This window comes from Phoca vitulina, unplaced genomic scaffold, assembly GCF_004348235.1.
Source record: "Phoca vitulina isolate PV1807 unplaced genomic scaffold, GSC_HSeal_1.0 scaffold111, whole genome shotgun sequence".
In the NCBI taxonomy this organism is placed as follows: domain Eukaryota; kingdom Metazoa; phylum Chordata; class Mammalia; order Carnivora; family Phocidae; genus Phoca; species Phoca vitulina.
The window spans coordinates 1,460,190-1,474,170 of record NW_022589814.1 but is presented as its reverse complement, the minus strand read 5'-3'; the positions used below and the strand labels follow the sequence as shown (position 1 = coordinate 1,474,170).

Below are 13,981 nucleotides of genomic sequence, written 5' to 3'. Positions count from 1 at the left end.
AAGGGAGGATGGGAGGGAGGGGAAAAGGGGGAATCTTCCTAATGGGTCAGCCAAGAAGAAGTGGGTCCCCTCCCCCGCCTCCACAGGTTCTCTGCAGTATATAAAACAACTCCCAGGGAGCCATTGTGAGCTCAGAGGAGCTGGGTAATGGTGCCAAGTTCGCTTCTCAGATATCTCAATACCTCCTTCATGTCCCTATAGACCCAAGCCAAATGCCACCTCCTCCTTGATTCAATCCGTATTTCTTGCCTCTGCCATCCCCCAGGGTAAACCCAAATCTCGGCTTCCTCCGGGCTCCCAGAGCCCTCCGTCTGGTTCTGTCTTAGAAAATGCATAATATTTATTATGTGAGAATCCAAACCATGGCTGGTAACTCGGCTTCTCTGTGGTATCCAGCCTCCAAACTGGTCTCTAATGATCCCTACCTCTTGGTATCTACACCCTTATGTACCACACTGTCCCAGGCGTGGTCTGTGGAACCAACAGTATATGGCAGAAGGGATGGGATGTCACTTCCGAGATTAGGTTATGAGCACTCCTGTTCACTCTGCTCTCGCGCTCTTGCTCTCTCTCTCTTTCTCTCTCTCAGACCCCTTGCTCTGGGGGAAGCCACACCATGAGCAGTGCTATGGAGATGCCCACAGGGTGAGGACCTGAATCCTCGTGCCAGTAGTCAAGTGAGTGAGTTTGGAAGCAGACCCATCAGCCCCAGTCAAGTCTTCAGAGACTGTGGTCCCACCCTACAGCCTGATTGCAGCCTCATGAGAGACCCTGAGCCAGAACCACCAGCCAAGCCACTCCCAGGTTCCTGGCCCTCAGAAACTGTATGAAGTAATACATGTTTCTTGCTTAAGCTCAGTCTTTAAATTCAGTTTTAAGCTACTGAATTTTGGGGTCATTTGTTACACAGCAATGTAACTAATACATGTAACTAATGTACTTCTCCATCGGATGTGGACAGCACTGATAGCTGGCCCCAGGCCTGGTTCCTCAATTTCTGCACCAGACTGTGATCCCCTCTCCCCCATTCTCCCCTTGATCCTTCCTCATGGCTCGGAGCACACTATTTCAGGAGACAGCCACGCACACACGTCTGCCATTTCCTACTGGCCTCGTAGGTCCTTAAGAACAAGGACCCTGGACGGCTCTCATCTGTCTCCGTCACGGTACCCAGCACAGAGCCTGGTCCCTAGGAGTGTGGTATAAGGGAAAGGGCACAGAGTTTGGAACCAGACAGAGCTGAGTTCCACTCCAGTTTGGAGCAGTCACTTCGCCTCTCAGGGACTTGGGGCCTCAGTCTCCTTCTCTGTAAAACTGGGAAAACACCACCACCACCATCACCCCCCCCACCCCGGTCTTGCAGACTGTTATGAGGCACACCCAGCCCCTGGCACACAGTAGGAGCTCATCACCTGTGAGTTAGGCCTGAACTTGACAGTGGATCAAGTTCCAAAGAGTGGGAACGTAAATTTTCTTATGTGTTCTGCACACCTAGATTTTTAACTTGCTCGTTTTAACGATCTGATCCTTTCCTCTGGCCAAATCTTTCTCATCGATCTCACAGCCCCTCCTCAAATGCTTGCCAGGCAACTCCTTTTGGTATGGAATATAGGTAAAGAGCGGGAGGAGTAGCCAGCGCATGGGGATGGGGTTGGGGAGGAAAGGCCCTTTGCAGGGATGCTGACCTGTTTGGAGAAGGAGTCCTCGAGCTCTGTGATGTCATTAGAAAACTCTCCGGATGTGGTGACGGAGCTTCCGCCACCATCGATGCCCCCTCCACAGGAGCCTCCGTAGGGGAGCCCTCGTTCGAGCCGGTGGCTCCGAGCACCAGCCATGGCGCCCTCGTCCAGCGAGGCAGGCTTGCCCTCGAAGTACGCGGGGTTCTGTGCCTTCTCGTACTCTTCGAAGGAGAACTGCATCCTCATGTTGGAAAGGATGATGCGGCGGGACATACGGCTCTCTGAGGCTGAGCTGCGGAGCCGCTCAAAGTTCTTGTTCATGCGGTACTGGCGAAAGGCCGTCTGGATGGTCCTGGCAGCCCTGCGGCTCAGGAAGGAGCCCCCATACTTCCTCTCCAGCATTTCCACCTAGCAGGGGAGGGTCGAGGGGAGCAAGGTCAGAAACTCACGCCAGCCTCATTCATCTCCCTGGGCCTCAACCACACCACCGCCCACCCCCCCCAGTCACAGCAAACTGCCTAGAGCTGCCTGGACATGCCAGGCTGGGCTCTGTGTGGTGTCCTCACTGTAATCTTCGATAGTGCTTGTCACATGGGGCTGGGTTGTGGTTTTCTTTCTTATTTACAAGAAGTAGAGGTACATTATTCAAAAAAAAAAAAGTTCGAAAAAAAACCCAGAGAAGCCAAAAATGGAGAGAAAGTAAGAAATAAATTGAGAGCCGGAAGGAGGAAAGGAAAGAGGAAGAGAGAGAAAGAAGATGGAGAGGGAGGAAGGGAGGGGGAGTGGGGAGAGAGGGAAAGAAAGAAGGAAGGAACAAAGAGAGGAAGGAAGGGCGCCTGGGTGGCTCAGTTGGTTAAGCGACTGCCTTCGGCTCAGGTCATGATCCTGGAGTCCCGGGATCGAGTCCCGCATCGGGCTCCCTGCTTGGCGGGGAGTCTGCTCCTCCCTCTGACCCTCCCCCCTCTCATGTGCTCTCTCTCTCATTCTCTCTCTCTCAAATAAATAAATAAAATCTTTAAAAAAAAAAAAAAAAAAGAGAGGAAGGAAGATTGGTTTGCCTGAAGTCCCGATACCTAGGAATAACCACCATTAACATTTTGGTATATGTCCTTCCAGGTTTGGTTTTTGGTTTTTTTTTTTTTTCTATACATGGTATTTTGTGCCCCCCCACCTTTTTTTTTTTTAAGCTAAATGATATCTTGTGTGATATATGTGATATACTGTAGCACACTCTTCTGAAAGTGTCAAGGTATGTGTGTGTTTCTCCTACTTGACAGATTTTTGGAGGACTGGGTCCGGGTCTCATTCATCTTTATGTCTCCAGTGCAGGCTTGGAGCTCAGTCGATGTTTGTTGAGTGAACAGGAGACTCAGAGGATGGGTGGTGAATGAGTGGGTGAATCCCCAGTAGGGTGAAGGATCTTAGAGCTAGTCTCCCATTCTAGGCTCCTTATCCCTCCCTGGATACCACCCTCAAATGCCACATCCCGATCCCTCCCTTGGTTCTCTCGCACCCCCATTCCCGCTCCCAGCTCCCATTCCCAGCCAGAGCCATCTCCTCTGCACCTTCTTGTCCTGCAGGTCCGTGGAGAGTTCATAGCTGTCCGATAGGGCCTTGGAGCGCTTTATCTCCTCCTCCTCCTGCTTCCTCAGGGCGACACTGGCTGGCTGGAGGCGAGCTCGCTGAGCCCAGGGAAGGCCCACCCCAGCTGGGGGGCCCCCCATGTGGCTGCTGGTGGGGGGCAGCTGGCTCAGCCGGTAGGGGGGTTGGCTCCCAGGACTATCAACCGCTGTGCTCAGGTCACTGCCTGGGGCATCACCCTCCACACTGTGGGGATGAGATAAGATGAGCCAGGATGTGGGACCGGGAGATGGGCCTGCTCAGCCAGACTGAACGTGGGTGGACCAGATCCCCTTCCCACAACACCATCCTCCCCAGCTTCCTCACAGCCATAGGAACCCCAACTTTTAAAGGCCAGAGGGGAGTTCTACCTTCCCCTCCAAGCTGCCCTTTGCAGTCCCTTCCCTTCAGGCCCCCTTGTCTTCACAGCCCTACCCTCAGTGCCCTTCCGCCCCACTGCTCACAGCTCCAGCTGCTTAGACTCATTTACCTCAAGGCTGGGTCTTCTCACAGGCTTGTCCCCGTTCCTACTCACCCCGCACACCTGGTCCCTTCATGGCTACGTCCCCTCACAGCCTTATCCCCAGACCAGTTTCCTTCTAGTCTTGTCCACTCAAGTCCCTTTTTCTAATAGTCCTGGCCCCTAACAACTCCATCCCCAAACCCTCCTTCCCTTCATGGACCAGTTCCCTCACAGCCCCCACCCCCCCAGTCCCCTTCCCCTCTCAGCTCCAGCCCGTCATGGCTCTGTCCCCAACACTGTGTGCTGCAGTTTCCCTCCCAGCCTGATCCCCCAGCACCACCCCAGATCAGCCCTGACCCCAGGCCTGGGGCCCACTCCTGCATCCTGAGCCTCCAGACTCACCCCTCCCCTCCCAAGCCCTGCCCCCTATAGCCCCACCCCTGCCCTCAGCTGCCTGGACACTGGCCTAGCCAGTTCCCAGGTTCCCTGGCTGCAAGGGCTCAGGCTCCAAGACAGCGAGAGGCGCCTCCAATTCAACATCCTCACAGGTAAAGAGCTGCCCTGCGGGGCAATTTCTTTTTTCTCCTCATGGCCTCCTCTGCTCAGCTGAGGGGGGGGCAAAAGTCTTGAGGTTGAAGACTGGCAGGAGCGGGGCACTGGGCCTTGCCTGCCCTGGTTACCCAGAGCTGTTGTTCCGCCAGACCTGCTCCCATGGTGCCATGGCAACCAGGCTGCCAGGGAACCCAGGTGGCGACAGCGCCCAGGCGCCCTGAGCCTAGCAGGCAAGGTGAGGAGCCACAGAGGTGAGGAGAATGGAGGAGGGGGGGCCAGGAGGGAAGGGACAGGTGGGTGAGGCATGGGGGTTGTGGGGGGAATGGGTGTGGTGGAGCCCAGAGAATGGTCTGGCTTGGGCAGGCACATGGTTGAGGGGGCTCTTGGCTGGAAAGGCTTAAGGGGCCACTCCCCAACCCCTACTTAGCAGAGGCCAGGGCGCAGGGCAGGGCAAGCTGGGCTGGATGTAGGGGAACTCCCTACCTGTGTAGGAACTTAAGCTTAAGACCTGCCAGCCTTGTGGGAGAGCACTTTGGTCTGGGGGCTGGGTGCAGGGGGGAGGCTGCACCCACCCATCAGGCCAGGTCCTGGGCTGCAGGGGTAGAGCTCAGCTCCACCCTAGAGGGGCGTCCCCCCGCCCACCATTCATCCTCCACCCTCCCAACATTGCCAGGAGCAAGGCAGAAACAGACTGGGGAACTGCCCTCTACCCCAAATCCTCTCTCCTCCTGGGTCTCAGGGGCTTGTGAAGTCCCACTTTGGGGGTCAGACCTAGTCTAGCCCCTCCCCAACCAACCCAGGCATCTAAGATGCTCCTCAGGACTGAAGGATCCCGCCCATCAATCTTTCAAACCTCTCCCTCTCAGCACACAGCTCAAACCCCAGTTTGATCCAATTGTCTCCTCTGTTCATGAACCATCCATAGCTCCCGCTGCCCACAAGAGATAGCCCAAGTTTCTCATTCTGGCACTTGAGGCTTCTCAAAGATACAATGGCTAATGCTTATAGGGCACTTAGCACGTCAGGCACTGTTCTTACCACTTCACGTTTAGTAACCTGTTTACTCTTCAAAACAACCCTATGAGATAGGTATTGTGATTTATCTTCATTTTATACATCCAGAAACTGAGGCCCAGAGAGGGTAAGTAACTTATCAATGCTCTCACAGCTACTAATGCTAGAGCCAGGATTCAAATCCAGGCAGTCTGACTCCAGAGCTCACGCTCTTAAACATTCAGCCAGTCTGCAGGGTGAGCTGCCAGCCCCCCACCCCATCTACCCTTCCCTCCAGCCTGGCCCAGATCCTGTTTCTCCCAAATATTCCTCTGCTTCCCACCTCCCAAACTGCTCATACAGTACCTTCCACCTGGAATGCAGTCCCTATCATCTCTGCCATCTGCAATCTGAGAAATCCCCCCACACCCTACTTCTATCAAGATTCAGGTCATATGCCACCACTAAGAAGCCCTCCTGAAGCCCGCCTCCAGCCAGAAATTATTGCTGATCCTGTTCAGAGCTCCCACACACAGCACATGTCTGTCCTTCTTTTTATGGTGCAGGTTAGCTTTGGCAAAGCGTGACAGCTATTTGTGTTCATAACTCCCAGAATCCCAGCACAGGAAGAGAATTTGGTAATCTGTTGCCAGCACCGAGCACAAGGCCTGGAACAGAGTAGCTCGATAAAAGCTTCTGGAGTGAAGGAGTCAATGAATGAGCTCTGGTGGCTGTGCTAATAAATCCTCCCACCTGAGCCTTGACCTCCGCCGCCAGTGTCCTCTTCCTATCCATTCTCCAGCCTGCGGCCAGAGAGAGCCCTCCAAAGTACAGATCTGACCATTTTACTCTCCCACTAGAACCCTCCCACAGCTCCTCAGAACTCACTCAACGAGCAACAGTTGAGCATTTTCCATGTGCCAGGCACAGTGCTGGGTGCTGGGTATATAATAGTGAACAAGACACACAAGATGTGTTCCCTAGGGGAGGTGACATTCTAGTGGGAGAGGCAGACTGTGAATATACACTATCATTTCAGGTAGAGATAAGTGCTAGGAAGGAAAATACGGCAGAGTGATCCAAGGTGCTGTTTTCAACATGGCGGTCAGGGAAGGTCTTTTTGAAGAAATGGCATATAAGCTGAGCCCAGACGGAAGTGAGGGAGTGAGTTCTGGGGTCACCTGAGGCCAAAGGAGTCCAGACAGAAGGTAGAGCCAGTGCAAAGACGCTGAGGTAGAGCAATGCCCGGCATGTTTGAGAAACAGCAAGGAGGCGAGTATTGCTGGAGCGGGGTGAATGAGGGGAGAGTGAGAGGAGATAAGATCAGAGGGGGAACGGGGACCAAATCGTGAAGGACATTGAGCCCGCGATAAAGACTTCGGCTTTTGCTCTGATTGAGATGAGCAGAAGAGGGACGTGATCTACCTTAGGCTTTATAGGAATCATCACCCAGGGGATAACCTCCAACTACCTCAGCAGAGCGGTGGATGGCTCTCCTGACCTGACCCCTGCCTCATTCATATACCTTCTGCCCCATGACTTCAACCTGGCTACCTCCTGCTCACCCTTCAACATTTAGCTCACGTGTGCCCTTCCATGCCTACCTGCCCCCTCCACACGGGTTGGCTTACAGGTCCTTCCTCTGCTGCCATAGGGCTCTATGGTCACCTCTATCCCTAGGGCAACAGCATTAATGAGCTGATTGAATCCTTGAAACTTATCGAGGAAGACGCCATTAGGCCCGTGTTATAGATGAGGACATGGAGGCTCAGAGAGGTGATATAAACTTGCTTAAGGTCACACAGCCTATTAAGTGAGAAAGTCAGGATGCAAACACAGGGCCCAGGCTGTTTTTTCATGACATCTCGCTGCCTCTCGCCACTTCTGGCTCCATGCTGCCCCTGGTTCTCCACTCCTTGGCAATTCTTCCCTTCGGAGCTGGCCCCCAACTTTGGTTGCCAAGGGAAGAGTGGCAGGGGGGTCAGGCTGTCAGCACAGCCTCCCCCAAGAGGGCCTGGCAAAAAGGACAGTGTTTGAGGGTATTTTTCCTGATATCATACATACTGTTGAAGAGACCAGACCTGGGCATGTGAAATCCGTTTACTCAGGGCCCCCAAAACACTGAGGGGCATGCTGATTGCAGGGAAAATCTCTCCTCTCTCTCTCTCTCTCATATGCACACATGTGCGCATGCACACACACACACACACACACACACACTCATAATACGGGCAGGAAAAAGCTGGGAAGCCTGGCTTCAAGTCTTGAGTGCCATTTACCAGCCGTGTGAGCCTGGGCATGTCCCTTTACCTCCCTGCACTTGTTTTTCATCTGTGCAGGGCTAGAGGGAAACGCAATTCCCTCTTTGGATTCCTGGACTTCAGAAAGGGCCTGGGAGACACCCCACCCCCACCCCGGACTCCTCCCCACCAGGAGCAAAGAACACAGGAATACAGATACACACAGACACACACATGTGCCTATGTGCACTGTCTTCTGGGCCATTCTGTGCGGGAAACTGAAGCGCATCCTCTGCAGCGGGGGAAATAAACCACATTACACAAATAACCACAGTACAAAGCTGAAAGTTCTCAAGGCTGGGGAACAGAGGAAGCGCTGGGGGAGCTCAGGAGAGAGATTCCTTCGGCTTGGGGGTGGCTGAGCAGAATAAAAATAAACTCACACTTACAGTGCACCTTCCCTGTGTCAGGCATTTTCCACACATTATTTAATCTGCATGACAAACGTGAAGGAAGAATTAGGATTCCTATTTTGCAGGTGAGGAAAAAGGCTCTGAGGGGGAAAGTAACTGCCAAAGGTCTCAGAGTTAGCATGTTGCAGAACAGGAATCCAAAGCCCAGAGCCTGGACTAGTTCCCCTGCTGCCTTAGAGGCTTCCCTGGGGGAGAAAGCGTTGACCAGGGCCTTGCCTAGGAGGATCTGGTAGAAGTGAGTGAGTGACCTTGTGTGAGCCAAGGCACTAAGATGGGGAGAAGCAGGGCCTGACATTCTGTAGGGATTTAGGGTGGCCTGCCTGAGGCATGGGGCATTGACTCTCCCCAGATGCTGCTCCTAATGGGAGGTCTCTTTCCCTCCTTCCCTTTATTGGCACTGCCCGGAGCCAGGCAGCCAGCAGGGGACAGGATCAGGATGCAGTTGCCATGGAAATGAATGGGGGCTGTCGCTATGGATACCATAAGATGAGGGCAAGAGGAAGCTAGGGATGCTGAGGACTATCCCCATGACAACTTAGGCTGGAAGGGGCGGGGGACCGGAAGTGGGAGACAAAAAAACCAGAGGAGGAGGTCAGCACACCTAGATGAGAGCAGGGGCTTCGGGCCCTGGAGGAAGACCCGGTCAGGAGACCGGACAAAGGGGTGGGTGGGGCAGAGGGGCGGAGGGACCCCAATCACCTCCGTCTCCTCTGATGGTTCTTCTGCAAGCTGTTTCTGCTGCCCAATCCCAGTGCCGTGGAGATTCCAAACCTGAGGCCAGCCCGGCTTGGCACAGGGGCTGGCAGGGGAGGCAGCCATCATAGGGGCTGACTGGGGAGACAGCAGACAAACGTGGGCTTGGGGGCACGCAGACTTGGGCTTGAATCCCAGCTCTACTTCTTTGTAGCCCTAAAAAGAATTGCTGTCCTTTAATGAGTACCTGCTTTTGGCTAGGCCTAGCCACTCTGCAAGGTCCGGGTTGTTCTCCCTGAAGGAGATAGCAGATGAAGAGACTGAAGTGCAGAGGGATGAAGTAACTTGCCCAAAATCTCAAAGCTCAGCAGTGGTGGAGCCAGGAGCCAAATCAACACTTCTGTTCTTACCCGCCAGCCCCCCCCCGCCGCCCGCCCCCGACACTGAACTGCCCCTCCCAGGTCTGGTCTGCATTCTCCAGCTCCCTGTGCCTTCCCACAGTGACATGCAGAGGGCCAGATGCTGGGTAAATATCTGTGGAGTGTGAGAAGAAGCAACCCAGGAGGAAGCAGGAAAGACTGAGGTTAGATGGAAGAAGTGCCTGACTTCGAGAACAGTGAGTCATGGGTTTGACTGGCCACGGGGAGAAGAGCCACAGAACGGGGATGGGCTTTATGAACTGTCCAATCCCCAAGATCCAAACTGAGGCCCACAAAGTCAAAGTGACGTGCCCAGGGTCGCGAAGAATGAGAACCCAAATACCCTACCTTCCAGACCTGCTTTTAGTGTGAGCGGCGCCTTGAATCTGTCCAGCTCCCCCCAAGCCCTGCGCCTTGAAGTTCCCAGACAACAGCTGGGCAAAAGCAGGCAACTTGCCCTTGCCAGGCTAGCGAGCCCAGTGCCCGTGCTCATACTCTTCCTTTGTTTCTTCTGCCCAGGACGGCCTCCCTCTCCCCCTTGGCCCCAGACCTCATCTGCAACTTGCAGCACTCTGAGCAGGTGAGCCCTTCGGGAAAGTCAATTCTGACTCACTTCCCACTCCCCCACAGAACCTGACAGGGTCAGCTACTCCCTCCTCTGCGTCTTGTGCACCCTCACATCACGGGTGGTCCTTATCGGCAGCTAACTTGTGATACCTCCTTGAAGTGTCCCCCCCCTTCCCTGCTCCTGTCTCCCAACGGCAGTGGCCAGGTATGCGTCACACCTCTGTGGACCCCGCATGCCCGGGCCAGGGCCCAGCACACGGCACGTGCTCAGCAGCCACCTTGGTCCCCTAAGACAGGTGGCAGTCGTGTGTGTCTGAGTGTGTGTGACCATCCTGCCTGACAACCGTCACCCTAAAAGCCACAGCCCCACATGCTCAAAAGCCACCCACACCCGGTCTCGTGATTATCTCTACCCGGCCGACACAGAGAGCCTGCCAGGCACAGAAGGCCAGCCCCTCACACAGTCAAACTCACACACACACTCAGAATTCCTCACACCCTGCCGCACACAATCACATCCCCTTAGATACATAACAATGCCTGGCCTCTCAGTACTGCTCCACCTGCCCGCCACACGTAAGGACACGCGCACGTATGCACAGGCACACACACTTCCCTCACAGCTGACAGAAACCTTCCCCCGTCCCCCAGCACAGGCCCTCGGCCAATTCAGTTGCCTACACAGAAGTCCATACCTCATTGGCTCCCACGGTGATCACCTGACCTTGGCTTGCCCTCTGCCTCCATTTAGTTGAACTCCCACCCCCACCCTACCTCCTCGTATCTCCAGTCAGATAAAGGGTTGAATGGTCTCTCTAGCCACAGGTCATCCAGCCTCCCACTCCCTGGAGAGCCAGTTGGACAGAGCGATCTACACACCATTCCCCAGCACAACCCTGGGGCTCCCTGCCAGAGTTTTGTCCAGGCTGTGCCTGTCTCCTGTGATGCCTCTCAAACCCTTCCCAGCCTTCCACTTCTTGCCCCTCCTCCTCCAGCAAGCCCTCCTTGACACCACCATCCTCCCTAGCCCACCCTGACATACCCCCTCCTCTTTGGGCCAGGAACAGATGCTGCTCACCAGTGAAGCTGTATCTACTCCATTATTTCCGCCCCTCAGGCCCTGCCTATTTTTCCAAAGGAATTCTCCTCTCCCCTGGGTGATGGAGAACTTAGGGAGAACACAGCCACTGTCTTCTTTTGGAGCCCTCACAGAATTTAGCTTAAAGCCTCGTCAGGGGACGCCTGGGTGGCTCAGTCGGTTAAGCGTCTGCCTTCAGCTCAGGTCATGATCCCAGGGTCCTGGGATCGGGTCCCGTATTGGGCTCCCTGCTCAGGGGGGAGCCTGCTTCTCCCTCTGCCTGCAGCTCTCCCTCTCTCTGACAAATAAATAAATAAAATCTTTAAAAAATAAAATAATAAAATAAAGCCTTGCCCACAGTTAGGTGCTCAAGCAATGCCTTCTGGAACAGTAAAGGAGGGAGAAGAGGAAGAGAGAGGGGGAGCGACAGAGGAAAGTCCAGAGGGAGATGAGAAATAAATTAGAATTTGAATGAGTAAGTGAGTACATGAGTTGAGAGGCTGAGTGAAACAGAGAGTGAGGGAATAAGGTGAGCCTCTGGGGAAAGGACAGGACCAATGTGATGGGGATGCTGAAGGGAGGGCTGAAAGAAAGGACGGCGGGGGGGGGGGGGGGACTCTCTCATGGGCTCTAATCAAAGCAGGAGCCACCCGTCACTGCATACTTGCCCAACTGTGCACCAGACCCTATGCTGGGCTCCTTGTGTTTCCTTGTTAATCTTCACGATAACCCACAGAGGTAGATACATTCTCACTGCGCTCGGGAGGAAAATGAAGCTCAAGGAGAAGAAAATACTTGCTCAGGATTACACAGGCAGTAAGTGAGAGAACCAGAAGGTAAACTCAGATTTGTTCAATGCCAAAGGCTTAGAAAGGGAGAGCCGGGGTATGAGCCCGCTTGGGGGGGGTCTCCTGACTTTGCTCCCACCGAAGACACATTATGGAAGGTGTGGGTCCTACAGCCCGAAAAGGATACCTTCCACCCTCCTGCCAACAGCCTCCAGGAATTCTTAGAACTCGCTCCAGGAAGGTGCAGGAAATATTTAGGTCATTGCATCTGGAGGAAATGGCTTCCCCTTAGATTCAGAGACCCCTGAAGTTGTAGAATCGGAACCTTGAAAGTACAGAATCAAGGACTCTTACCATCACAGAATATTAAAATCATACCATCAGAAACTTTTTAAAATAATAGAATCATGAAATCCACAGGATTGGAGACTTCCCCAAATTGCAGTGTTGTGGAAATAGAAACCACAGAATTGCATGGAATGTGTCATTGAATTATATTTTAAACGCATGTAATCATACTTCCTTAAAACTGTCGCATTTGAGATCGATAGAATGTTGGAGCTGGAAGAGCCCTTGGAGATCCTGTGATCCAACCCCCCTCCTCCTTTCACACACGGCAGGGGTGAGGGGGGGCAGAAACTAGGTAGCACAGGGGCCAAGCGGCGTGCTGACGGGCTGGAGAAGGCAGCAGGCTTGCCCGTGGTGAGAGCGCCACAGCACTCATTCATTGAGTGAGTGAGTGCCTGCCTCTTGGGTGCTGGCAATACCAAGAATCGAACCCTACTCTCTCTCCCAGGCCCTGTCCCCAGCCCTGGATAGGAAAGAAGGGAAAGCCCTGGTGGGGATGCGGAGAGGGAAGTGGGGGGAAGGGTGGAACATACATCAGACAGAGAGAAGAGATCAGCTTTTATTGATGGCAATTCCTTTGTACACAGCGACACACGCACTCTGAAAGGCCTTTTCCTCCTGACCACACTTACAGAGCGCTGTGGGAGTGGCAGAGGGCATGGGACGAGGCCTTCAAGCAGCAGAGGGGATGGCAGCAATGGCCACAGCGAGGGAACGAGCAACGGGAAACTAGGCAGGCCGGGTCCCGCCCCCGTCTGGTCCTCTGAGCCCTAGGCACCCTGCATCTCTGTTTGTGCTCACAGAGGACAGAGGTAGGTCCTTGGGATGTCATTTGGAGACCTCTCCAGGAGTGGCAGGCTCCAGGGTGCCTGGGAAGTGGGGTGCGGGTGCGGGAGGGTCCAGGTTCCAAGCTCCAAGCTCTGCTGCTCCCACATTTTAGTCAGACCTAGGGCTCCAGCCTTTATAATTGGGGGGCTGGAGTCCAGGGGAGACAGCAGTGGGGGGGGGAGGGTGTGGGAATTCCAAGGAGGTGGGGGAGGAAGGGGCACGATGCTTGCCCATCCTGAAGCAGGGACAGGGTCCCATGGGGGATCGCGGGCCGGGGGGGCTGGTTAAGGCTTTTGCTTCTGCATAGAAAATGACCCTTGTCCTCTCAGTTACCGAGAGGAGGGACTACTGCACTCGGAGGCCGGACAGCAGAACTGATGAGCGTCTTCCTCTTCCTCTTCCTCAGTCTCCTCCTCCTCCTCCTCTTCCCTGGGGCCAGGAAGGGCAGGGTAGAGGCCACAGGCGGGCGGGTGACAGAGAGAGGCAGAGGCATTAGTTTGCAGAGCAGGGGAGATACATGAACGGCTTTGGAACCAGGGTGGCGGGGCTAGGATGGGGGTCTGGATGGGGAGTCCACTGTCACAGATTATCTAGGGCCACGCCCAACTCAGTCTCCAAGGACCTGCAACAGCCCTCCCCCACACCCAAGCTGGGCTGGCTTAAGGTCATGCCCAGAGAATACCAATTCCATTCCGGACCTGACAGGCGGCCCAACCTTCATTTGAAAAGAAATAGTAGCAGCGTGCTCGGTGCTGGCTCTTTGCAGACATCACTCATTTAACCCCTGCAACAACACGGCAACATTTTAGAGATGAGGGAATTGAAGCTCAGAGAGGCTGAGATAACCTGCCCAAGGTCACATAGCTGGGTGGGTGGTAGAGTCGGGAGTTCAGCCCGGAGTTCTCAGAGCTCCAAGTCTCAGGCTCATCCCACTGGGTCCTTTAGGTGAACTTGGCACTATCTCTAGAAATCTATCCTGCCCTTGAAGGACAAAGATTTGTATCTCCTGAATGCTCAGGGTCGGGGAAATTGGTGATGCTCGGAAATGGGGTGTGGAAAGCCCACAACTTTGGAAGCAAACAGACCTGGGTTCCAACACCAGCTCTGCAAGTGCTTCCAGGCTATGTGCCCAGGCATGTTATTGCCCCTCTTGAAGCCTCAGGGTCCTCATCTGTAAAAATGGGGCTCGTGATGCCAACCCCACGGGACTGTTGCAAGGACTGGAACATACGTCAAGTGC

General features: G+C 54.3%; 1 protein-coding gene across 4 annotated transcripts in view; it reads right to left on the bottom strand.

Moving 5' to 3' along the window:
• Positions 1 to 13,981, bottom strand: part of IQSEC2 (IQ motif and Sec7 domain ArfGEF 2) — a 76,387-nt gene that overhangs the window by 15,676 nt on the left and 46,730 nt on the right. For all 4 annotated transcript variants that reach the window (XM_032398153.1, XM_032398154.1, XM_032398156.1 and 1 more), the window contains 2 exons: positions 3,245 to 3,506; positions 1,686 to 2,087 (listed from right to left, as the gene is read on the bottom strand). In XM_032398153.1, the coding sequence (XP_032254044.1) occupies positions 1,686 to 2,087; positions 3,245 to 3,506 (664 nt within the window). The remainder of the gene's footprint in view (positions 1 to 1,685; positions 2,088 to 3,244; positions 3,507 to 13,981) is intronic.